We start from the raw sequence: 26,250 nt of genomic DNA on the forward strand, positions 1-26,250 counted from the left end.
AATTTTCAATGTTATATATTCATATATAATATATATGTATATATTTGTATAATAAAATCTGACCTATAATACTTTTTATCAGTAAGAAGTGTCTCTCAACCACTCTTTCCAAGCCTAGGGTCCGATGATTCATATCTTTAGAATGACCCTGAAGCTCTACAAGATTCTAAACTCCCTATTCAATTATCAAAGAAATAATATTTACTGTAGTTTCAGAATTTACTTTATTTTATTGCTTTCTAATTCTTTTTAAATAGTATACTGAACATATTGTACATAGTACTTCCCAGTTACTCCTCAACAATGTAAATTGCCTGAAATTGAGGGACATTTGTTCACCTTTATAAACATTTTTACATGAAGGGAGCATATGTGGGGGAAAATCAGAAGACATAGATACAGACGAGTTAATCACTTTATATCTTTGCATAAGATCCACTGTGGAAAAACCTAAGATACAATGATTCTTTAATCATAGACCTCACAGGCAAGGTAGTGTGTGGGCCTTGTACCCTGCACAAAAGCACATTTTCTTCATGGAAAAATTTCCCAGCTGAATCTTCTTCTTTTTCCAACTGAATCACATGGTCATAGGGCCTGTCTTTGTTAATAACCAGCTTTTCAGTCCTGTGTAGAGTCTATGGGTCCACTTTCACCTCCACATCCCTCAATGCTTGAAAACTCTGTTTCAGTTAGTGGTTTCAGGAATTTCTCAACCTTGGTTAGTCTTTGCTTCAGTTTCTGCTGCATGGACTCATACTCAGCCAGGATCCGAGCAAACCTTGTCTGCAGGAGGTCTACCAACCCTTCCATTCGAGTGACCTTCTCATCAAGATCTTTAGGGTCGCTTCCAGCATTTGCGATGTTTAAATCCAGCAGACCATCTTTCATCAAGATTTGCCTTCCTTTCTCTTCTAGCATACCTTTGGCATCTGGGTACTCAGTTAGAGCTTCCATGAGGTCGTCCTTTGACAGGCAGAACAGATCTGAGTAGCCAATGCTTTTAATGTTGGCCGTTCTTCGATTACCAGCTTTGCTGCCTTTAATGTTAAGGATGCTGATCTCACCAAAGTAGCTGCCATCACTCAATACCACAAACTGAGTGATTCCATCATCTGCCACCACCGCGAGTTTTCCCTCCTTGATGATGTACATCTCTCGTCCAATATCGCCTTTCTTGCAAATGTAATCTCCAGGACTGTAGACTTGGGGTTGTAATTTCAAGACCAACTCCACCAGCAGACCGGCCTCACAGTCCGCAAAAATGCGCACTTTTTTTAATGTGTCTAAGTGAACACTGATGGCGATCTCCGCTCTTAGTTTATCAGGTAGATACTTTAAGACTTCTTTCTCGTCAACTGTTTTTTTGTTGGTCCACAGATAGTCGAACCATTTAATAACTCTCTTCTCCATGTCTTTGCTTACATTTCGAAAATGCATATATTGCTTGATGGCATCAATTTTTGCTTGAAATTCAGCTCTGGCTGCATTCATGTTGGAAATCATAGAACCTATGTTACCAACAATGGTAGCAAAAATTAATACTCCAATTAGGAAATCAATCACCACAAAGATATACTCAGAATCCCTCACAGGAGGTGGTGTTTCACCAATGGTGGTCAATGTCAGTGTAGACCAGTAAAGGCTATAGACATATTTTCTAGCCAATCGGCCAAAATCAGGATCATTAATGTCAGGATAGACCCATGTATCACTTCCAAATCCAATAGCTTTGGAAATAGAGTAAAACACGCATGCGTTCCAGTGGATAATGATGACGATGTACATAACAAGGTTAGAAATCCTGAAGATGTTCGGGTAGTTTGTCCTTGTTTCTGTTCTCTGGAAGAACTCAAACATTCGAGACACCCTTAACAGTTTGTTTAATCGAATTTCTGGATAGTTCCACCCCAGCTTAAAATACAGCAGATCAGTTGGTATCATTGATAGAACATCAAGTTTAAATTGCAAGGTTGATTTATATTTCTTTATAAGCTTAAGCTCTTCCTTCACCAGCAGTCCTTGTTCTAGATAACCTAAAACAGAAAAATAATCAATGTAATGTTTTTTTATGCTCTATTGTAAGTTTTTCTAAAGTAACTCTCAACGAACTTCATTGAGTTTACAACAAGAACTTACTTTCAATAAATATGCTTTTAGCAATGTAATAAGATATGAGTAGCGTTCAACATTTGCAGAAATAAAAAGTAAAACTTTGTAAGTGCAAAAGTGAAAAGTTATATGTAATGTATATACACAAATCTTTCTAGATCCAGTATCTTCATCTAGGCAAAGTCATTCCTTTTATGAACAGTGTCCTTGGAAAATTTCCTGAACACCTGAACCCTGTGATTTTACCTCACACTACTCTCTTGACGGAACCCCAACCTTAGCCTTGAAACTTGGGTACCGGCCCTGCTCTCTAACCATTAGGCATATTCTTGCTTGCTCCTTCAATGTGAAGCTTAAGTGTCCTTGGTGGGAGCATTTTCATATCTCCTGCTCGCTTCCTGCCCTCGACCCTCATGCTTCCTTAGACATGTGGGATCTTCCCTTCCCCTACACTGCTACCATGGGTCTTGTGTAGTAAACCCAGAATTTCAACACTCGAATACGTTGCATTAGGAAAATAATCTGCTCCCCTTCCTGTACTGACTATCAGAGCTGCTCCAGTGTACTGATATTTAGAGAATGTCCCTACATTATACAACAATTCTTAAAAGCTATTCTCTGGGTTCACTGGTTACATTTCCATGTGAAAGCAGTCTAGAAACAATGAGCCTATATCCACTTAACAAGAATACTTCACGTTGGAAGTTATTAGCTCCTGCCCCCTCGTCAATAATGCTTCACCATGGACCACAAAGTTGAGTTAAGGATGTGTGTTCTGTTTCTTACAAAGCTTCTAAACAGTTCTGCTGGGCACAATGACGTTTCCCCCCATGCCTCTTCAATCTCTCTGTTAGGGAGCCATATCCCTTTCCCCACAGGGCTGACAGACTATTTCTGCTCTATTTCTTTCACCTGGCATGTATCCAATGGACAGGGCAACAGAGGAAAGCCACTGATCACAAGCAAAAGGTTGCCTGGAAATGTCCTTCTAAATCACTCGAAGCGACCTAAGCCTGTGGGTAGGAACACCGTACTCCTGCTTTCAGCTGTGCTTTTTCCTCTAAAATAGGTTTCTGTGAATTTAGTTTAAAGAATTCTTTAATTGGAAATTTCAAATTATATTACAGATAAAAGCATGAAGTTGCAAAATACCCCAAACTGAACATATATACCTGTCCTTGTTCGTACAAACATATCAAGAAGATAGATTACATCTGATGAGTAATCAAAAACGAGCCAGTAGACTAGGTAATCAGACTGGAGTTCATCAAAGCATGCTCTGTAAAAGAAAAACTTGAATAAATAAAATAAAATGGGGGCCCACTTAAGAGTCCTCTTTATATAATTTTATCATGATATAAGCAGCATAAGACTAGGAGGGTCCTTTTCATCAACCATGGCTTTCCCAAATTTGAGTGGTTGTATTTTCTCCACCTTCTGAATTCCTACGTTCTTTCCATTATACTAGTCAGCTCTTTGAAAACATCAAATAAGAATAAATGGCCTAGAGCTAAATTCAAATACATTGGGCCACACAAATTAATAACCAGGTTCATATTGACTGTCAGTACCCAAAAAGCTTCAGGAAATCATGCTTTGTCCTGGATGGCTAAGCTGTAAGCTGTAGCTAAAAGGTGGGAACCCTAACAATCATCTGAGAAACATGCCTTGCTCTAGAATAACCTAGACCCTTGATCTTTCTCTACTCTTAAAAAAAAATTTTTTTTTATGTAGGAAAACACAGTATCCGCCGAAGTTCTAGTTCTAATTAAGTAATTGAGCAATCAAAAGTTGAAAAGTATCCTCTTCCTTCCCCCATCCTGATACTGGATTTCCAAGTATATTGGGAATAAAAACACCTATCCTGATCTTAGAAAAACAGGTTGAGAATAATGTAGCATCTCTTTACAACCAGTGGTGGAGAAAAGAGGTGTCTTGAAAATCTCTAGGTCAAATTGTTAAGTCAGTTAACCTGGAAACTATAAGTGGGCTGAGATCCACAAAAATATAATAGACACCTTGCAATAATCATAGTCCAGTTGTACATGACAGGTAAGGAGATGCAGAATAGCCAGTTGTAGTACGTGTTTCCTGAGGGTTCAATAACCATGACTTCTTTCTTCTCCCTACCAGCATTTGAAAACAAAGAGGAAAGTTACCAAGAAACAAGAACATTTTTATTTTACCTATCCTATTGATTATGCCCATCACCCACACAATTAATAAAACAGAAGGAAGCTGGAGAAACACACTCTGTAGTGGGAAGATTAGCGTGACATAAGTTCATTAGTCATAAGAAACTAGTTAGTGAAGCTAGATAATTAAATTACTAGTCTTACAGTAAACCATGTATTAGACTTTTATTAAAGCCATTGCTGCAGACACTTTTATCAGTTCAGCCACAAAGAAGGAATCATGGCATAGATAATGCCAAACTCTGGATACTCCACAGAACCCTCTGGTAGGGTATAGGTAGAAGGAGAATGCTGGCTTTGCCATACCCCTTTACCAGGTAACAAACAAGTAGAAACTACACCATGAGGGGGGAACTCATGGCTTCTTTCTAATCTGTATAGAGAGAAGCATATAACACAATCTAATAAAGTGCTTGTTCATAAGCATGTACAAAGGGTTAAGAGAGGCAAGAGTGGACAAGAGGAAGGGAGGAAGAAAATATATGGTTAAATAAAAATTTCTAATTTTCTTCTTGTGTCAAGCCTATATTTTAAGAACTTTTCCCTTTATACAAATGTCAACAATTTTCTAACAGGCACAAATAATTGAACTGTTGTCTGGTAAAGAGTTTTAAGGAAGTTTAGAAAACAATTTTCCCTGCAGTGAGAAGTAAAAAGAGAGCTTCACAAATATCACTCAGTCTACCATTGTGAAATTCCAACTCGCAAATGTTTGCTTTAAAAGGTTCTTTAAAATGGCTGGCTGCTGTTTTGCTCTCAAAATTAGGCATGGCTCTTGCAGTGAGACTTCTTTAGTTTGGTGTATTTGCCACACAGTATTTATTATGCAGAAATGTTAATAAAATTATTATATTTATATTTCAACTTTAAAATTTGATGGTAAGATCCTAGGAATCCAATTCTCCATGGAGCCTAAATATCTCCCAGTGGCAAGTTTATCTTTATCAGTGCTTGGGAAGGGAATTAATTACAACAATGAAAACTCTTGATGAAAAACTAAGAATAAGACTTCCATTGTTAAAGAAAATATGGGGAAAAAATTGGCCCTGGCCAGTTAGTTCAGGGGTAGAGTATCAGCCCAGGTGTGGATGTCCCGGATTCAATTCTGGTCAAGATACACAGGAGAAGTGACCATCTGCTTCTCCACCCCTTCACCTCTTCCCTCTCCCATAGCCCATAGCTCAGTCTGGAGGAAGTTGGTCCCCTGGCACTGAGGATGGCTCTGTGGCTTCTGCCTCAAGTGCTAAAAATAGCTCGGTTTCAGAGCAACGGAGCAAGGCCTCAAATAGGCAGAGCATTGTCCCATAGGGGGCTTTCTGTGTGGATCCCAGTCAGGGTGCATGTGGGAGTCTGTCTCTCTGTCTCCCCTGCTCTCAATTAAAAAATAAAGAAAGAAAGAAAAAAATTAATCCACATTTAGCAATAATTTATATACTCAGTCTCTTTTTTTTAATTTTTATTTTTAATTTATTATATTGACATGATTTCAAATGTCTGACTTAATATACATATTGCACAGTGCCCCCCATGTTTCATGTAAAATCTTTTTCACCCTCGTTTCCCCTCTTTGCCCCCCTTTCCCTTACCTTCACCCTTTTTTTCCCTCTGGCTAGTGCTACCCTGTTGTCTGTATTTATGTGTTATGTATATTTGATTTTTGGCTAATCCTTTCACCTTCTTTGATCTTCCTCCTCCCCCTTCCTTCTGTCAACTATCCATCTGTTCACAGTGTCTCTTTACTGTAGAGCTTTGGGAAATTATTTCTGGATCTAAAACCCATCACAGATTCATTCCTAATTTCAATGAGAGAAAACAAACAAACACACACAAAAAAAAAAGAAAAGAAAAGAAAGAAACTTACTCTTCTTTCTTATCTTTTTCTTTCTTTTCCTCTTTCTTTTTCTTGTCTTTGTCCTTTTTTTTCTTCTTTTTCTTCTCTGGGTCTTTTTTGTTTTCATTTTTATTATCTGACTTTCTGAAAAAGTGAGAAATGTAGTTAGTATTAAAATACAAAAGTGTTATGGGCAGAAAAATGCGGAAATCTAACTTACCCTTTCTTTTCTTTTTTCTTTTTTTTCTTTTCTTTTGGTTCTCTAGAGAAGAAACAATATCTCTGTCACATAATCGAATTGCATCCTGACTCCCCTTCTTACTTACTTTTCTCTCCACTGAGCAAGAATTCTCAGCTTTGTATTTAAAGGCCGGTCCCTGTACAAGGAAGCCAGAAATCTAGGCTTCTAATGGAAAGTTCTACAAAAAAATGTACATGCATCCAGGTAACAAAGCAAACAAACAAAAATTCCTGAGTAGGGGAATGTGGAAAACTGAGGAAAACAAAAGTGGATAAAGACATAAACTCAAGGAGAGGAATTAAGGAAACAACAGCGCCCCAAAGAATCCATTTTCGAAGTCTCAATATACATTTAATAATTATTTAAAATGTAAGTTTCTTGATATTATTTCTATTTACCTTTGAATAAGAGTTTTAAGAAATTCAAGAAAATGCTATCAATTTTCTATAGATGGTAAATCCTGCTTGAAGCAATTCTTTGAGAAAGAAAAAAGCTCTGTGGTAACACAGTGGAATCCTCATTCTTAGACTCATTCACTGAATTTGAGATCCGTTTTTATATATACAGTTTATTCTTCAGTGGGATAATGTGATTAGAGACCTCTTTCTATTTATTTTATTTTATTTTTTTACAGAGACACAGAGAGAGAGTCAGAGAGAGGGATAGGTAGGGACAGACAGACAAGAACAGAGAGAGATAAGAAGCATCAATCATCAGTTTTTCCTTGTGACACCTTAGTTGTTTATTGATTTGTTTCTCATATGTACCTTGACCGGGGGGCTACAGCAGACCGAGTAACACCTTGCTCGAGCCAGCGACCTTGGGTCCAAGTGGTGAGCTTTGCTCAAACCAGATAAGCCCACGCTCAAGCTGGCAACCTCGGGGTCTCAAACCTGGGTCCTCGGCATCCCAGTCCAACACTATATCCACTGTGCCACCACCTGGTCAGGCAGCCTCTTTCTATTTCTATGATTGGTTTTCTCAGTTAGCAAAAGAATCGATTCTGGATTCAGACAGACAGACCTAAGGTCTCAGCAGGTTGTCATCGCTGGCTCAAATGTCTTGGTAAGATTTATTATTCAAAGATAATAGAACAGGCATCTCACTATGGCTAGGATGGTCAAAAGAAACTGTGAAAGGGAGGTAAGTCTAAACCAATACCTCAAAGTATGAGCAACAGTTGGAGAAGCTGAATAGAAGAGGGAAGACGGTAGAGGGAGAGAAATTTTATGTGCACATGTACAAATAAATTTCATGTGGGTACAAATGACCCAGCAAAAGTGGGAAGCTGCTCTTAAGGAGAAATAGGAAATAAAATGGACAAGAGAAGTGAGCCTTGGCATCTAAGGTCATCCCGTACAAACAGGAACAGAATGTACAGAGGTGAAAAAGGGAGAATTTATCGCTGTGGGAGCACACTCCTGTGGTACCGGATTGAACACCCTGGCATCGATCCTGGGAAAGGATGCTGCCGCACTGCTCCGATGGCTCTTGGAAGCTCAGAAAAGGCAAGGATGCCATGCTAAGTGAGAGAGAAGTCACAAAATGCCATGGCAGATGGTAGAAGAAGATATCAAGAAGACAGAATAGTATGCGAATGTAGATATACTACATAAGGAAGGTAGCCCACCAGTTGATTATATTCCCTAAGAAGTCAAAGGATGCAAAGTGATAAGAAATGTGCTGCTGAGAAGCTCAGTCTTCTGTAGGCCAGAGCTGATAATTAGAGATGCTGGCACCGAACTGGGCTCCCTGAGAGCAACAGGGAAGACAGGATCTAGAAATGACAGAGACCGGTGGCAGCACTTACCTTTCAAAGAGAGATGGGTCCCCTAATTGTAATACACAGTATTCAAATACATACATATTACTTTTCATATTGGTAGCTAACATTTTGAGAAGTCCATGAACAAACAACAAAATAATCAAATATCATTGCCATTATATTAAAGATTGCCTAATAAGTATCTGCTCTATAGCAGGTTCAGATATAGCCTTGTCTTTTATTGGTTTTGTTTAAGGACAAAGCTTTAGTTTTCTATTGTAAATGTACTTACTGATCCTTATTGCTGCTGTTGTTAACATTGAAAAGTGCAATGACACCAGGCAGGTAGTGCTCCCTAAGAAATGAAAAAACACAGTGAAATCATAGTAGTCATCTGAACAATGTCCATGATAAGCAGTCTTAAAGAATAAATTCTTTTCAGTTTCTATTTATTACTAATGATTATCTAGACAGTTTTTGAAAATATATTTAGCAACTCCATGAAGCATGAGTTGCCAAATATTGTGCCATGAACCAAAGTGATTAGTAAACGCCTGTTGATCAATGCTCACACCAAGATATAGCATCCTTCCTGGTCTCCAGTGAGCTACCTTGAATGCCGCTAACTCCCAGCAAGAGACCTAAGACTTAGAAAGATAGAAAGGGAGAAAAAAAAGGCAAATGAAAATAGTGGAAAAGCTGGAGGTAGTCAATGAAAAGGGAAATAAGAGAGAAGGAAAAAAGGAGGGGGAAAAAATAAAAGAAAAAGTGACAGTGTTCTATAGGATGGCACCCCCGACCTACTCCGGCGCCACACTGCTTCCACACCTGCAGTCACGTGTTGGAAGTCTCCATGACTACGTTATTTCCTGTGAAGGATTCTAAACCTTTCTCTTCCAGCTACTCACTCTTGTGCTCTACTTCCCTGAAAGGAGGGTCAAATGAGATTAAAAAATGACAGCCAACCCTTCTCACATACAACTGTTTCAGGTCCCGGGAAAAGGGACCAGAGAGGAGGAAATCAGACAGGACTGGGGCATGAAGTTTCTTCAGAGACAGACATGTGTCTCAGAGAAAATGATCAGCAAGTACATTTACGACTTGGAGTCCCATGCACCTGAATAATTATCAGGCAATAGCAGTTTCTTAAGAAAAGTATCAGAAACAAAAGCAACCAGTTCCTTCTGAGATCTTACGTAGCGATGATGGGGCAGGAACATTGGCCAAATCATTTAGTGGATTTGGATTTAGTGACTAAATGAAAGGAGAAAATCTTTTCATCTAAACAACAGTTTAGAAGCCAGTATGCAGGCATAGATCATACTGCTCACCTCTGTGGTGCTCCTTCCTTTCTGTGTGAATTATGTCTGCAGGAGACTGTCGCACAGGAGTGTTCACTCTCAGAGTCTTCGAATATAGAGGCACTGTCATCATCATCAGAAAAGGAGCTACAGTTCAGTGGGAGGGAGAGATGGATTAGATCAATGTTCTAAATTGTTGTGGAGCAACACCAGCTCTTATTAAGGGAACTATTGCCTCCTCCCTTCTCCTTCTCTCTCAAACTAACACACACAATAATTTTCCATGAGAATGAAATGAGCTGTACAGAATACATAGAATTACAGGCATAATTCAGTGAGATACCTATAATTAAAAAATTACTGCCTGACCAGGCGGCATCGAACTGGGATGTGGAGGACCCAGGTTCGAGACCCTGAGGTCACCAGCTTGAGTGTGGGCTCATCTGGTTTGAGCAAGGCTCACCAGCTTGAGCCCAAGGTCGCTGGCTCGAGTAAGGGGTCACTCGGTCTGTATAGCCCCCCGATCAAGGCACATATGAGAAATCAATCAATGAACAACTAAGGAGCTGCAACGAAGAATTGATGCTTCTCATCTCTCTCCCTTCCTATCTGTCTGTCCCTATCTGTCCTTCTCTCTGACTCTCTCTGTCACAAAAAATAATAATAAATTTTAAAAATTGCTTTCTAGGTTTTCCACATTTCTATTGTTTGCTGTATTGATTGATATTAATATTTACCAAATAGAAAGTGTGATATCTGTGTTTTGGGTCATATTATATAGTTGTATAGGCAAACCTGTAAAAACATTCCTTCCATTAAAGATAGATTCAACCACATGTGTATACATTACCTTCATTTATAGGGTAACAGCTTGAAATTATGCTTTTAAAACATGCTAGCATTTCTTACTATTTTTTTTTTTCATATTTCTCTATGGCAATGCCATCCCTTTAGAACTGAAACACCCAATGAGGAAAGGTCTTGCTGGTGACTAAGGAAGTATTTGGCACAGGTGCTTCTAAATAATGGACACAATAATATCTGTGTTTATTTGTTATACAAGTAATGCTGTTTCAAAGTTAAAATAAATTTACTGCATACAAAGTTCAAGGTTACAAATTAAAAGTTAAATTGAAATCAAGCCTAGTTAAATGTAAGAACTGTGGCTGCTATTAACAATGCATGGAGTTACCTGCATGTTCCATTTTCCATCCTTCTTATTTCCTCTTCCACACCTGGTACAATCACATTGGGAACATTGATGAAAGAATGCCATGTATTGATAATATTTTTCTTCATGGTTAGTTTAATATCTGGAGGAAGAAAAGACTTGTTAGTGGGAAGATTTTTTAAAAAAATATTTACATATATAATCAAAAGTTTCACTCTACCATTCTTCTAAGGCTGTAACAACTATCTTATTTCCAGTTACATGTGGGAATTATTCCTTAATAGAATACAAACATGACCTAAGACATAATTACCACTCACCAGTGTTTAGTGTATTTTATAAAATTCAAGACTATAATGAAATAAAACTTTTTTTTTTTAATTTTGGATTTACCCAGTTTTGAAATACTCAGGCAATGTGGGTGTAGGACAAAACTACAACAACCTCACATACACATCAAACAATTAAGCAACAATAACAAGTAATAAAATACAAAATGGCTATGAATGTCTATGAGCATTCAGCAAACAAGGGTCTTAAGGGGAATTCACTTTGTAGTAAATAAGAATGCAACTGATTCGCATTTTTAGCGAATCTAAATTATTGTGATCCATATAGTCCTAGCAACATATTTTGAGAAACACTGGCCCAGACTCTTGTCTGGATATGTTATTTCCTAAGATCCGGTGGAATGGGCTGGGCCAAACATCGATTCACTCTCCAGCGGCTTCCAGCATGGACCATGTTCATATTTGCTGTCTACTCTGTTGCCTTCCCTCCCTCCACCCCACTTCAACTGCCCTCAGTGGATGATTTCTGTCCCTGGTCCTCAGAAGGACCCTCACCCCAACTTTGAAGGTGCCCCCCCTTAGGATGCCAGACACCGTGATGAAGATGCTGTTCCCCACTGCTCCTCTGGCTGCCATGCAGGGATCCTGGCTGCAGAGTGGAGAATGTCCCTCCTCCAACCCTCTGCTTCCTTTGATCACCAGGGACCTGGAGGGGCCTTCATCTTCCATGAGTCACCCTTTAAATGACATAACTATTTTCACAAAAGCCAACACTTGTGGGGCACCCTTTGAGGGATTCCCTAGAAAACCCTGGGAAGACGTTTAAGGTGGTACAACGGGAGGTCTCGTGGGTATAGGTAGGCAGGAACAGGAATTATACATGTGGCTAATGATATGCAAAGTTATTTAGATCCAAAGGCTCTGTGGGCTCAGGGACCTCTAGGTTACAGAATCACACACGGTCAAGTAAGGTGCTCACCAATAAATACAGCTGGACCAGCTTTTTTATAGCCAGCATCCATTTCAATGATAAGTGTCCAACAAATGCAAAAGTTGTTAATATTTTTAATATCATCCTCACTACCTAATTTTTTAATTAGTTTTCTCGTATGTATATGACTTAGTGCCTTTATTAGTTTATAAGTTCTCAGAATTCAGGACAATTTCTTAAAGTTCTTTTTCATTCCCCTTAAACTCTATTATGATACTATATATATCATTAGGATGTGCTCAATACCTAATTCACTTAGTCACTAAACCAGTCTATCAGTGACATGTTATTTTAGAAAGTTTTCCATTTATTACATTTTTTTAAACATAGGAATGATGTTTTCTAATTAAATAGAAAATTTATAATTCATAGACTAATTTTTAAAAACTTGAGCTATGGTATAAAAACAGATTATTCCTAAGGAACAAAATAGTGTCTGGCTTCAATTCCCTGACCGAGTCATACTGTTTCACACCTCTGTACCTTTGCACATGCACTCCCTCAGCCTGGGAAGTCCACCCCCTTGGTACGCTAGAAGAGCACTACCCATTGCTCAAGGCCAAGCCAAAGTCAGCTCCTCACTGACTCTCCACTCTTGACTGAGCTAATCATTTCCTTCTCTTCTCTGCCATTGCATTTTGTACATATTTCAATTATTTTGCTTTATGGTAAATTGTTGTGCGTATATCTTTACAATGAGGCTGTGACTTTCAGGGCAGAGACCTTTGTAACCATAGCAGAATACCTGCACGTAATAGGTACTCAATAAATGTTTAAGTAAACAAATATTGGGGGTTTTTTTTACTTAAAACTATATTGATGTGAATTTTCATTAGAAACAATGAAAACTTACTGAATTAACAATTGTTGTAAAGTACGTGTACCCCAGATGCTGAAAAGTACTGTATTTCACTTCTGTGGGTTCACATGAAGACACCAAGTCCAGATGAATTTTGAAGAGTTTTATTAAAGGAGGAGATTTATTAAATATGCTGGCTGCATATGGCTGACATCGGGCAATTGCAAACCCAAATCATGTGCGCCAAAAACATTTCAGGGGCTGGTTATATACCCTTGATCACACACGGGCGGGGGAGAGCATAACATCATGGCACAAGCTTACAACATTTGTTTAGGGGATCCACAGAAACATGAAGACTTCCAAGGTAAAACAATCAAAGATGTTTACAAATCTTTTAGGGTTCATCTTCCCTCCTTTGCCTAGAGGTATGTTACTCTCAAGATTCCAGGAAGTAGAGCGTCGGCCTGGCGTGGGGGGGACCCAGGTTCGATTCCCGGCCAGGGCACATAGGAGAAGCACCCATTTGCTTCTCCACCCCCACACCCTCCTTCCTCTCTGTCTCTCTCTTCCCCTCCCACAGCCAAGGCTCCATTGGAGCAAAGATGGCCCGGGCGCTGGGGATGGCTCCTTGGCCTCTGCCCCAGGCACTGGAGTGGCTCTGGTTGCGGCAGAGTGACTCCCCGGAGGGGCAGCGCATCGCCCCCTGGTGGGCAGAGCTTCGCCCCTGGTGGGCGTGCTGGGTGGATCCCGGTCGGGCGCATACAGGAGTCTGTCTGGCTGTCTCTCCCCGTTTCCAGCTTCAGAAAAAGAAAAAAAAAAAAAAAGATTCCAGGAAGGGGGAGGAACTTCAATCAATATAAGGTGGTATGTAAATTCTGTCTCTCATTGAAAGAGAAGTTTCTTGGTTAACTTTTATTTTAGATTTAAAACTAAATGACCTATTGTTCTTGCAAGCCAGAAACTTCCACATTCTTCTCCCTCCCCTCCCCAAAGGAAGGACGGGACAGGAAAGCCTGACCTTTCCTCCTAGAATGTCAGTATTAATTTTTCAGCTTTTTTGGTACCTTACTACACAATGATTACGTAAAAATTCTTAACATAGTAAACACAGTGGATGGGTATGCAACATTCATTCCTCTCTCTGAGTGTGCTTTCAGGATTTGCAAAGACTGGAAAAACTAAAAATCTTTATTTCCCAAATGCCTTTGCAGCTCAGTCTCCGCCACTTAGGTGGAATCAATCAAATTTATTTGCATTGAGCTTTGGAAGGTAGAAATGAGGTGAAGATAATGGTTCTTCCCCTCTGCTCTGGCTGCCAGCTAGAACAGCTAGGGAGACACTGGGTTCCTGAGGTATCAATCCCTATGCAGTCACTAACTTTTTTTTAATTGAATTAATTAGGGTGACATTCTTTAATAAAATTATATAGGTTTCAGGTGTACAATTCTACCATACATCATATGTATATTGTGTTGTGTGTTCATCACCCCAAGTCAAGTCTCCTTCCATCACCATTTATTTATCCCTTCTTTACCCTATTTTACTTCTCCAGAACAACACTCCTTCCCTCTGGTAATCTCCATACTGTTGTCTGTATCCTGAGTCTTTTTTTTTTTTTTTTTTTTTTTAGTGCTGAAGCAGAATATCCTGTTTATGCTGGTGCCGGTATGGGTCTAGCAGGAGCAGACTGGTTCTTGAGTCAATAATTGCGATTGAAAGTGGCATTCTGGCCCTGGCTGGTTGGCTCAGTGGTAGAGCGTTGGCCTGGCGTGCAGGGGTCCCGGGTTCAATTCCCGGCCAGGGCACACAGGAGAAGCGCCCATCTGCTTCTCCACCCCTCCCCCTCTCCTTCCTCTCTGTCTCTCTCTTCCCCTCCCGCAGCGAGGCTCCATTGGAGCAAAGATGGCCGGGGCACTGGGGATGGCTCCTTGGCCTCTGCCCCAGGTGCTAGAGTGGCTCTGGTCACGACAGAGCGACGCCCCGGAGGGGCAGAGCATCGCCCCCTGGTGGGCAGAGCGTCGCCCCCTGGAGGGCGTGCTGGGTGGATCCCGGTCGGGCGCATTCGGGAGTCTGACTGTCTCTCCCCGTTTCCAGCTTCAGAAAAATAGAAAAAAAATAAATAAATAAATTTAAAAAAAAGAAAGTGGCTTTCTGATCCCTGGATCACACATGATGTATCCTTGAACACAGTTCTAGTGGGGGATTCCTCACTGCCAACTTCCAGATGGTGAGAAAAAAAGAAACTTCCCTACAGGCCAGTTTTGGTATGCTGTTCTAAGGTCGTGCCTGGGGGTTTAACCTAGAGCCTATTGTTTCATCCCTTCCAATGACTGTGTAAGCACCTAGTTCACAGCCTTAAAGCTTTCTATTTAAAGGGCTAGTGTGCACTTTGGTTTCTGCAAATAAACAGATTCTTTCCCTGATTCTAAATACATGGGGTGCTATGGAACATTGAAATGGTTGTTGAAATGAGAGAAAGGAGTGGAGGAAAGGACAGAGAAGGAAATGTAAAAAGAGAGAAAGAAAAATGGAAAGAGGGAGGGATAGAGAGGAGGAAAAGCAAAAAACAGAGAATACTGCACAGACTGCTGTTGTTTCAGTTGTTTGAAAAAAATATAGATGGGATCTTAATGGCCAAACCATATTTTTTGACTTGTCTCCCACACAGAACTTTTTGTCTCTTACACAGAACTTTTTAATAGTGGCATATTGAACTACTCTTGATTTCGGCTGGCATTTAAAGATCTACATTATAATAAATTCTAGAATTTATTGCAATTTTTACATTAGTCTAACCTTTTAAGACAATGAAAATATTATCTCCTTAAATATATTCATGGATCTTGTAAGGCCAGCAGCCATGGCCACCATCACAGCTGCCTGGCCCATGCAGGTTTGCACTTGATTCGGACAGACGGTAATGAAACAATGGAGCCAAGAACTGGTGGGCCATTAGCTTTAATCCTAGCTCATACTCGGCAGGTAAGAAATACATACAGTGGGAAAACACTTCCCTTTCCATTCAGGGCTCCCAAAGCCCTTATAAGACCCATGGATATATTTAAGGAGGTAATATTTTCATTGTCTTAAAAGGTTAGACTAATGTAAAAATTGCAATAAATTCTAGAATTTATTATAATGTAGATCTTTAAATGCCAGCCGAAATCAAGAGTAGTTCAATATGCCACTATTAAAAAGTTCTGTGTAAGAGACAAAAAGTTCTTGACTCATCTGAGTTTCCTAGAATCAAAGGTTTCTACCTCACCAGCCTTATTCACCTCTGTTCCCCATCTCCTTCTCTGCACAAACTGGCTTCTCCTTCAGCATTGCACCATCTTGGCTGCTTCTCCTCTACAATGCTAACTTCAGGAACCAAGAAAGAGAGAGCTCCTAGTCTGCCCCATTTTATAGTGTAGAAATCAAAACCTTTAATCCAATATACAAATAAGAAAGTTTCTGATACAAAGTCACTTGTCTGGGGCACAAATGGCATTCCTCATAAGAGTGCACCACCCCACATCAAACAACAGTCAAGGGTGTGGGGAAAAGCTTAGCTTTGAGAAGATCTTATGATTAAAAGGGTAGAAAAGGCTTAGTCTTAAAACTAAGCCTTAGGGTATAACGACCCTGCCTGCTTACAGCCTGTCCCTTACACCCAATGCAAACTGTAAGTGAGTGAACATATTGTTGGTCAAATAAGTTTGTAAATATGATATATAGGTTTGCTCGCTTATAGTTTGCACTGGGTGTGGGGGACAGGCCATAAGCAGGCAAGGTCGTTATACCCTAAGGCTTAGTTTTAAGACTAAGCCTTTCCCACCCTAAGTGACTTTGTATCAGAGACTTTCTTGTTTGTATATTGGATTAAAGATTTTGATTTCTACACTATAAAATGGGGCAGACCCAGAGCTTGCTCTCTCTCGGTTCCTGAGATTAGCATTAGAAGAGTGATGACGTTCTAGGAGAAGCCCATGCTGTAGGAGAGCAGAGTAAGACCACGTGGAGGAGAGGGGAAGTAGCCAAGATGGTGGAGTGCGGAAGGAGAAGCCAGTTTGTGCAGAGTTTGTGCAGAGAGAAGGAGATGGGGAACAGAGATGAATAAGGCTAGTGAGCTAGAAACTTTTGATTCTAGGAAACTCGAATAAGTCAGTGGCTTTGTGAGCACTTGAATGAGTGGGTTTCGGAGCCCAGTGTGTGTTTTTACTTGCCCACCGGGTGCAAGCTAGGATTAAAGATAATAGCCTACCAGTTTGTGGCTCTATTGTTTCATTACCATCTGTCCAAATCAAATGCGAACCTGCATGGGCCAGGTAGCTGTGATGGTGGCCATGGCTACTGGCTTTACATTTGGCATAGTCTGTGGCAGGATTCAATGCAGATCGGGAAGGAGCCACCATCACCTCTGAGCAGTGGAGTAGAGGACTGGCTGTTGTTATGGTTCCCTATGGCTGTCCTTTAGGGGAACGTAGGCTGCCTGACTTTTACATCCATGCATGAGGAAACCGAGAGCTTTGTGGAAGAGGCTGCCTGGGACCTGCAAAGTGAGCAGTGGAAAGGAACTGGAGCAAATGCGAGAGAAAGAGATGCTGGCCTTGGAGATGGAGAAAGCACTGGAGAAGGAGGCTGACCTGGTTCACGAGATTCGCTTAGAAATACAGCAGCTGATGAAGGAGGAATCACAGGTTTGTGAGTTGCAGATTGCCTTGGACATTGTGGAAAGCCAGCAGGGGTGGGAGGCTGGGGCTGAGGCCGGAGCCAGAGCTGCAAAGTTCACAGACCAGATGGCGGTGGCAGCTTGTGGCTCGAGCCTGGCAACGGGAGCTGGTGTTTTCAGTTCCTCTTTAGAGGATGAGGAGAACTGGGCTGGAGTTACAATCCGCAGTCTCCAGAAGGTGAGAGCCCAGCAGCAAGGAGTACCTACTACGCCCCTGGTAGGTCTGCAATTTTGGAACATAGGGGTGAATGCCATCATGCTCTCCGGAGCAGAGATGGAAATGTTGACTGCCATTGCCACGTGCTCCTCCTTGGGACAGTGTAAGACTTGCCAGAATGGCAGGGATGAGAGGGGTGGCTTGGACTTATTCCTGGACTATGACCGGAGTGGGCACTGGTTCTTTTGTTGGATGGACTTACGGTTTTTGGACAATATGAAATAACCTGATGGGGGGGTGCAGCTTAGCTTGAGGTCTTCCCCCCACCCCAGGAAGCTTTTCCCATGGCTAGAAAGAAGTCAGAGGACATTTTGCACTTTTGGCAAAATGCTCAGAGACTGGTGAAGTGTATCCTTTATAATTTTTGAAATTGTATGATTTGTCATGTTGTTGTAATTTGTGTAATGTGCCTAATTTCCTTGTGCAGGTATACCTGTGCTTTAGATTGTGAAGTGAGAAAAAAAGGTGGAATGTCGGTCAAATAAGTTTGTAAATATGATATATAGGTTTGCTTGCTTATAGTTTGCATTGGGTGTGAGGACAGGCCATAAGCAGGCAGGGTCATTATACCCTAAGGCTTAGTTTTAAGACTAAGCCTTTCCCACCCTAAGTGACTTTGTATCAGAGACTTCCTTGTTTGTATATTGGATTAAAGGTTTTGATTTCTACACTATAAAATGGGGCAGACCCAGAGCTTGCTCTATCTTGGTTCCTGAGATTAGCATTAGAAGAGTGATGATGTTCTAGGACAGTGGTTCTCAACCTGTGGGTCGCGACCCCGGCGGGGTCACCTAAAGCCATCGGAAAATACATAATGCATATCAGGTATTTACATTCTGAATCATAACTGTAGCAAAATTACAGTTATGAAGTAGCCACCAAAATTATTTTTTGGTTTGGGGTCACCCCAACATGAGGAACTGTATTGCGGGGTCACGGCATTAAAAAGGTTGAGAACCACTGTTCTAGGAGAAGCCCATGCTGTAGGAGAGCAGAGTAAGGCCACGTGGAGGAGAGGGGAAGTAGCCAAGATGGTGGAGTGCGGAAGGAGAAGCCAGTTTGTGCAGAGTTTGTGCAGAGAGAAGGAGATGGGGAACAGAGGTGAATAAGGCTGGTGAGCTAGAAACCTTTGATTCTAGGGATCTTGGATAAGTCAGTAGTTTTGTGAGCACTGAATGAGTGGGTTTTGGAGCCCAGTGTGTGTTTTTACTTGCCCACAGGGTGCAAGCTAGAATTAAATATAATGGCCCACCAGTTCGTGGCTCCATTGTTTCATTACTATCTGTTTGAATCAAATGCAAAACTGCATGGGCCAGGCTGCTGTGATGGTGGCATTGCTACTGGCTTTACACATATACATCATATTTGCAAACTTATTTGACTCACAGGTCTTTTCTTAAAATGAGCAAAAAGCATTGTTATGTGCACCCATGTTCACAAGTATTAGGGGGAATTTGAAAATAGGTAAGCTTAACAATGATCCTTGTTGCTTTTTTAGGGAATCTCCCACCAGATAGAGAACCAACTGATATAAATAATATTGAAGCTTCTAAAAATCCAGGAACCTTAATCGGCTTTAGTCATTCTCCTACTTCATAAACATTTGATAGAATATTAGGCAGTTGTGTTTGTGGTTTTTATTTATTTATTTTTTATTTTTATTTATTTATTTATTTATTCATTTTTAGAGAGGAGAGGGAGAGAGAGAGAGAGAGAGAGAGAGAGAGAGAGAGAAGGGGGGAGGAGCTGGAAGCATCAACTCCCATATGTGCCTTGACCAGGCAAGCCCAGGGTTTCGAACCGGCGACCTCAGCATTTCCAGGTCGATGCTTTATCCACTGCGCCACCACAGGTCAGGCTGTTTGTGGTTTTTATAGATCTCTTTTAAATAACACCTTTGCTCCTGTTGTTCCCTAGATATGAAATTATTGACTTTTTTTGTTTTCTAAGAAAAAAATCTTATTTGTTCTTCAAACATCAGTTTTAGGTCACCTCTGTGAAGAGTTTGATGACTACTTAAACATCTTGGACATAAGAATTTAACAGACTCTTTTTTTTTATTTATTTTTTATCCATAGTTCTCTACCTCTTTATACTGACTCAGGCTAATGCACAGCTTCTAACATGTCTGTCTGCTCTACCAGACGGTGAGCTCTTTGGAAAAGTTCATTCAGGAGCAGTTGAGCACAAACTTCACACATAGTAAAGCTTTGTAACATTAAGTGGGAATCAATCCTGCATCAAGTCCTAACTGTGTACCGTAAACATAATTCATTATTATAATGACTTTATTCTTTCAATGAAAACATAAGTAATAAAGTAGGAGCTATAAAATAATTTATATTTTTTACAAAAATAAAATAACTCACTGTGATACAATTACTTTGATTATTTGTAGAATTTAAGAACACAAGAAACAAAATGCTTATAAACAAAATGTTATATGATTTCCATAAAGACATGAAACATGGAGATTTGGGGAGTGGGAGGAGAAATAAAGAGAAAGAAAGGTGCAAATCACTAGGGAGAGAGTATGGGGCAATTATAAGTGCCGACACAGACCGTCTGAGCTTCCTCTTCACAAAAAAAACTGTCCTGCTTAATTAGAGGCCAAGAAAATAGAAAAATCTGAGGAAACTAAAAATCAATAACAACAATGAATGGTACACATTCATCTAGGAGTCATTGTCCCACCAAGAAATTGTCAGCTTCTATTACTGCAAGTTTCACTTTGGGACCTTCAAAATATTGTGGCCTTAGTGTGCAAATAAAGTAAATACTAGTCTTAAAAGGAAAAACAAAAGAATCTCTACACCTACCTCACACTGCCACAGAAATGAATTCAAGGTTGCCTATTAAAGAAAAAGTTACTTATGACACTGTTGGTAAGACAGACTGTAAGGTCAATAACCGCGGCCATCATCACAGTCTCCTGGCCCAAGCAGGTTCGCATTTGGTAATGAAACAATGGAGCCAAGAACTGGTGGGCCATTATATTTCATCTTACCTTGCACCTGGAGGGCAAGAAATACACACAGTGGAAAGACACTTCCCTTTCCATTCAGGGCTCCTAAAGCCACTGACTTATCCGAGTTTCCTAGAATCATAGGTTTCTACCTCACCAGCAGTGAAGCCAGTATCCACGGCAATCATCACAGCAGCCTGGCCCATGCAGGTTCGCATAGGATTCAGACAGACGGTAATGAAACAACAGAGCCAAGAACTGGTGGGCCATCAGCTTTAATCCTAGCTTGCACCAGCGGGCAAGAAATACGCACAGTGGGAAGACACTTCCCTTTCCATTCAGGGCTCCCAAAGCCACTGACTTATCCAATTTTCCTAGAATCAAAGGTTACTAGCTCACCAGCTTTATTCACCGCTGTTTCCAATCTCCTTCTCTCTACATAAACTCTGCACAAATCTTGGCTACTTCTCCTGGCCTGCTCCACGTGGACTTTCTCTGCTCTCCTCTCTAATACTAATCTCAGGAACTGAGAGAGAGCAAGCTCCTGGTCTGCCTCATTTTACAGTGTAGAAATCAAAACCTTTAATCCAATATACAAATAAGGAAGTCACTGATGCAAGTCACTTATCTGAGGCATAATGGGATCCCTCATGAGAGTGCACCACCCCACATCATGCAACAGTCAAGGGTGTGGGGAAAAGTAACGGGGGTGGGGGGGATGGGGAGAGGAAAGAGAGAGAGGGGGTGGGGGGAGGGGAGGGGCACAAAGAAAACCAGATAGAAGGTGATGGAAGGCAATTTGACTGTGGGTGAGGGGTATGCAGTATAATCAAATGTCATAATAATCTGGAGAAGTTTTCTCTCAATATATGTACCCTGATTTATCAATATCACTGCATTAAATTTAATAATAAAAAAATAAATTAAAAAAAAAGCCTTAGGCTATAACCACCCTGCTGGCTTACAGCCTGTCTCCCACACCCAATGTAAACTATAAGCGAGCAAACATATATATCAATTTGCAAACTTATTTGACCCACACCAGCCTTATTCACCTCTGTTCCCCATCTCCTTCTCTCTGCATAAACTCTGCACAAACTGGCTTCTCCTTCCGCACTCCACCATCTTGGCTGCTTCTCCACTCCTCCACATGGCCTTTCTCTGCTCTCCTCGAGCATGGGCTTCTCTGCCCCATTTTATAGTGTAAAAATCAAAACCTTTAAGCCAATATACAAACAAGGAAGTCTCTGATACAAAGTTACTTATCTGAGGCATAATGAAATTCCTCATGAGAGTGCATCACCCCACATCATGCAACAGTTTAGGATATGGAAAAAAGCTTAGTTTTGAAAAGATCTTAATAGCAAAAGGGTGAGAAAGGCTTAGTTTTAAAACTAAGCCTTAGACTATAATGACCCTGCCTGCTTACAGCCTGTCCCCCACACCCAATGCAAAGTATAAGCGAGCAAACATATACATCATATTTACAAACTTATTTGACCAACACAGACCTTATTCAGGGGGGCTACTACAATGAGGTTTTACAATAAGGAGAAAAGATGGGGCTCAACTTTAAATACAACAAGGACAAGTTGGTCTTTAGAGCCAGGCAAAAATGGAGTGTCAATGGATGGGAAGTGATTAATAAGAAACAGTAAGGCCGCAGGAATTCTTGCTAAACTGACTCAACAGGAAGGATTTTCGCTGAAGGCAGACCAAGGCGATAAGAGTGATAGGAGTGGGGAATGCAGAATTTGATCAGATATTAAGGTTGATGAGATCAAGTTTGGAGAATTTTCAATATGAGGCTGGAATAAATGGGCCAAGAAAAGAGCCAAAGGTCTGAGCCTAATCAGAAAAAGGATTCAAAGGATCCTACTCAAGTTTAGTCTAAGGTAGACTATAAATAACCCCCAAAATGTGCTTAACATCATTAGTCATCAGATAAAAAAAAGATAAAAAAAAAAAACTACAGTGATGTATCATTACGCACAGTACAATGGCTAAAACTTGACTGACAATATCAAATATCATTCACATCTCTGGTGGAAGGGAAGATGATACAACCTCTTTGGCAAACTGTCAGTTTCCTACAAAGGTAAACATACAGCTACTCTGTTAGTTGGTAATTCCACTGTAGGTATTTACACAATAGAAACGATATTATGCACAAACAAAAGCCTTTGTACAAGAAAGGTTATAGCAACTATATATTGTAAAATCACCAAATGGAAGCACCGTACACTTTCATCAGGAGAGTAGATAAACAAACTGGTTTATATAATGAAGTACTTTTCAGCTACAAAAAACTGTGAACTACTGATACAACAACATGAATAAATCTCAAAAACATTATTTGGAAGGAAAGAAACTAGACTCAAGAGTATATACTTTATTATTCCATTTATATAAAATTCAAGAACATGCAAAATTATTAATGGTGTTAAAAATCAGAACAATAGTTGTCTAGGGTGGGGGAAGGAAAGTGAGAATTGACTGGAAAGGCGCATAAGGGAACGTTCTGGAATGCAAGTGGGAAGGAAGTTACATGAATGTATACATTGATCAAATATATATGCATTTTGCTATATGTAAATTTTATCTTTTTTAAATAAAAAAGATATTGGCATCAAAAAAACGAAAAGTTTAAAAATTAAGTATATGTAATATGATGATAATTTTTTAGTGTAATAATAGAAGCAACCATTTACTGGGTTCTCACTACATGTCAGGCACAAAACATCTAAGTCTCACTACAAAACTGTGAGGTAAGCGTTATCTTTCAGTTTCCTTATCCAAGGAAAAGAGACCTGGAGCTCAGCTGACACAGCCAGAAAGTGGACCAAACATAGTAGAGACATGAACCAAAGTATGCACAGGCTGAAATCTGTGCCTTTCACTTCTTTAGTACACTGATTGTGAATTTCCCAAAAACCTTTTATACCAGAACTGAGAAGTCAAAAACATATTTGAATTTTAATATTAAAGTCCTCATAATTCTAGTGTACTATTTTGGTAACCCACTTTTAAATTTGAGGACAATAGGATCTCAAGGGTAAAAAAATAAACCCAAGGCTACATATATTATGTGTCTAAACAAATAACACTAAATGCCTTGACTGACAGAAAGAATTGAGATGTTTAAACATGATATTTGGATTTTAAATTGAATGATCTTTTCTTTTCTTTTTTTTTTTTTTTTTTTTTTTTTTGGTGTTATATGGTTTACATTGCAAGGTACAATGGCCTCTGTAGGGTAAATCATAAGAATCCAGAAGAAGTAATAACCCCAAATATCATTTGAACCAACCTCCTTCTTGAGTCAGGAGTGTCTCCACTGCTTTCCTGATCAATAAAAACCTGTTTGTTTGTTTTTATCATGGGGACTTACTGCCTTAGGAGTAGCCCATTTCATTGTTGGACAGCTTTGTTCTTTAGAAATTCTTTTTCTCCCTGGATAATATATATTTGCACCTCAGTCTGTTATGAGGATTAAATGATTTAGTATTATGCCTGGCATGTAGTAAGAGCCCAGTAAACAGTCACTTCCATTATCAGCGTAAAGAATATATTGCTCACAGTACACACACCTTTGAGTTACAATGAATACCATACCATCTCCATCTATTTATACTCATCTGTCCTGAGGGATCCCAAGGTAGAACTATCCCCAGTTGTCCTCTCTTTATTCACAGGACTCTTAACTAAATTAAAGTGAAAAAAATTATTTGAAGTAGAAAAATATGTTAAACAGACTTTAGTATTTATAGTAAAATTCATATTCGTAAACTGCTAAATCTTCAAGTAAGTATAATAATAAATAATGCTCTTTATCTCACCTTAGTATTGAAACAACTAATGAAAATAAGTAGCAGTGAAGTGTTTTAGTGATGCTTTTAATGAAAATATACATGTGTTTGAAATACAGTATTTTAAATATAATTAAAGTAATTCTTATTAAGTGACACCACTTTTAAAGGGGCTAATTGCTCCATTAACACCTTTTCAACATCAAAATAGAGAAGTGACTATTGTGGTTGTATTTACCAGCATATTGTCATCAATGAACACTCTTTCTGAGAGACCTCATGCTTTATGACTAAGAGAGAACAAACAATTATTCCATCTATCACAACATAGAAAAAAATTATGTGAGTAAAAAATTAAAGAAAGACAGATACTATCCTTATAGTGAGAACAAACCAAATCTGGACTTCACTCAGACCCAAAGAAAAAGGAAATCACTTCCTTTATCCCAAAATTTCATGTTGACCTAAGTGTTTTACATAGGAAAAAAATTTTTTTAATTATATAATCACTTTTTACATATATAATAACTCTAGAAAAAGAATGGAAAATATAAATAAAAAGTAAAGACACTCAATATCCTACTCCAGACTTTATTTACAAATATATTTCCCCACTATTATAATGGTTTCTTTTTTCAAATTTAAATTTTAATGTACTTCAAAATTATTTTGGTTAAATGTGATGTAGGAATTTAACTTTATATTTTTTAAACGAGTAGCCAATATTCTGAAGTGTTTAATTAGTAATCAACAATCTATCTTTTCCCTAGTGATTTGAAATGTCATCCTCCTAAGTTTGCCTTATCAACCATTAAGATTTTGACATGATTTGAATTAAAATTATATAAGTTAGACAACTATTTTTCTTTGTTTTCAAAATAGTTTCTACATATAGGTCCCACATTTTTATAGTTAACTCCTAGATGTTTTATATTTTTGTTTCTGCTGTCATTTGGATAGTTTTCCCTTGTTATTTTTACTCATTACTTTTTCTGTCATAAAATTATTTTCTTTACTTATTATGAAGCCAGCCACCTTGGTGATCTTTATAAGAATTACTTCTAGTAGTTTTTATTCTAATTTATGTTTTCAGTAATATAATCATATCACTTACACAAAGTTATTTTTTTTCTCTTTTTAAAGAGCTTTGATGTCCAATTGCCTTGAATAAAACTTCTAGAATATAAGTAACACTGTTGATATCTTAATATCAAAGCTGTCTTAGATACATAGCATGGTTCTTGGCTTTATGAGAATGCTTCTAGAGTTTTCCTCTTAAGCATGGTGACAAATATTGATATTTTAAAAATTTTATTTAAAAACATAACTTTAACAAGGTGACATTGATGAATAAGAATACATAGGTTCCAGGTAAATGTTTCTAAAGCATTTGAATTGTTGATTATGTTGTATACCCATCACCCAAAGTCAAATCATTTTCTGTCACCTTATATTTGTCCCTTTTTATGCCCTTTTGAGATCGATGTTTATTCATGTCTCCATTTATTACTATTTTTTCATTTATTTAAAAATTGGAATTTAAAATGAATGTTAATTTTTATTAAAGGCAGATTTTATAAGAAACAATCTTATTTTTCCTTTGACTATTAATATAATGAACTATATTAATAAATTGTTTAATAGTTGTAGAATAAACCCTTCTTGTTTATGGTAAGTTCTTTTTTCATATGCTATTGGATCTTAGCTATTAATATTTTGTTTTGAATTTTTGCATTTGTATTAAAAGGTAAAATTAGTCTGTAGTTTGAAGAAAGGTTTTTTAACAATAAATAATTCTTTTATTTTTTCATATACTTTTCATATTTTTTGGTATCATAAGATTGCT

At 38.9% G+C, this 26,250-nt stretch overlaps 1 protein-coding gene across 1 annotated transcript in view; it reads right to left on the reverse strand.

Annotated features, from left to right (window-relative positions):
- Window positions 1-210: 210 nt before the first annotated feature.
- Window positions 211-26,250, reverse strand: part of CNGA1 (cyclic nucleotide gated channel subunit alpha 1) — a 42,987-nt gene continuing 16,947 nt past the window's right edge. Inside the window, exons 2-9 of the mRNA XM_066384651.1 lie at window positions 10,638-10,758; window positions 9,476-9,592; window positions 8,437-8,499; window positions 6,359-6,400; window positions 6,169-6,282; window positions 4,131-4,238; window positions 3,285-3,391; window positions 211-2,036 (exon numbers count right to left, since the gene is read on the reverse strand). Coding sequence (XP_066240748.1) covers window positions 622-2,036; window positions 3,285-3,391; window positions 4,131-4,238; window positions 6,169-6,282; window positions 6,359-6,400; window positions 8,437-8,499; window positions 9,476-9,592; window positions 10,638-10,744 — 2,073 coding nt within the window. The 5' untranslated portion in view covers window positions 10,745-10,758 and the 3' untranslated portion in view covers window positions 211-621. The remainder of the gene's footprint in view (window positions 2,037-3,284; window positions 3,392-4,130; window positions 4,239-6,168; window positions 6,283-6,358; window positions 6,401-8,436; window positions 8,500-9,475; window positions 9,593-10,637; window positions 10,759-26,250) is intronic.

Source organism: Saccopteryx leptura, chromosome 5 (genome assembly GCF_036850995.1).
Source record: "Saccopteryx leptura isolate mSacLep1 chromosome 5, mSacLep1_pri_phased_curated, whole genome shotgun sequence".
In the NCBI taxonomy this organism is placed as follows: domain Eukaryota; kingdom Metazoa; phylum Chordata; class Mammalia; order Chiroptera; family Emballonuridae; genus Saccopteryx; species Saccopteryx leptura.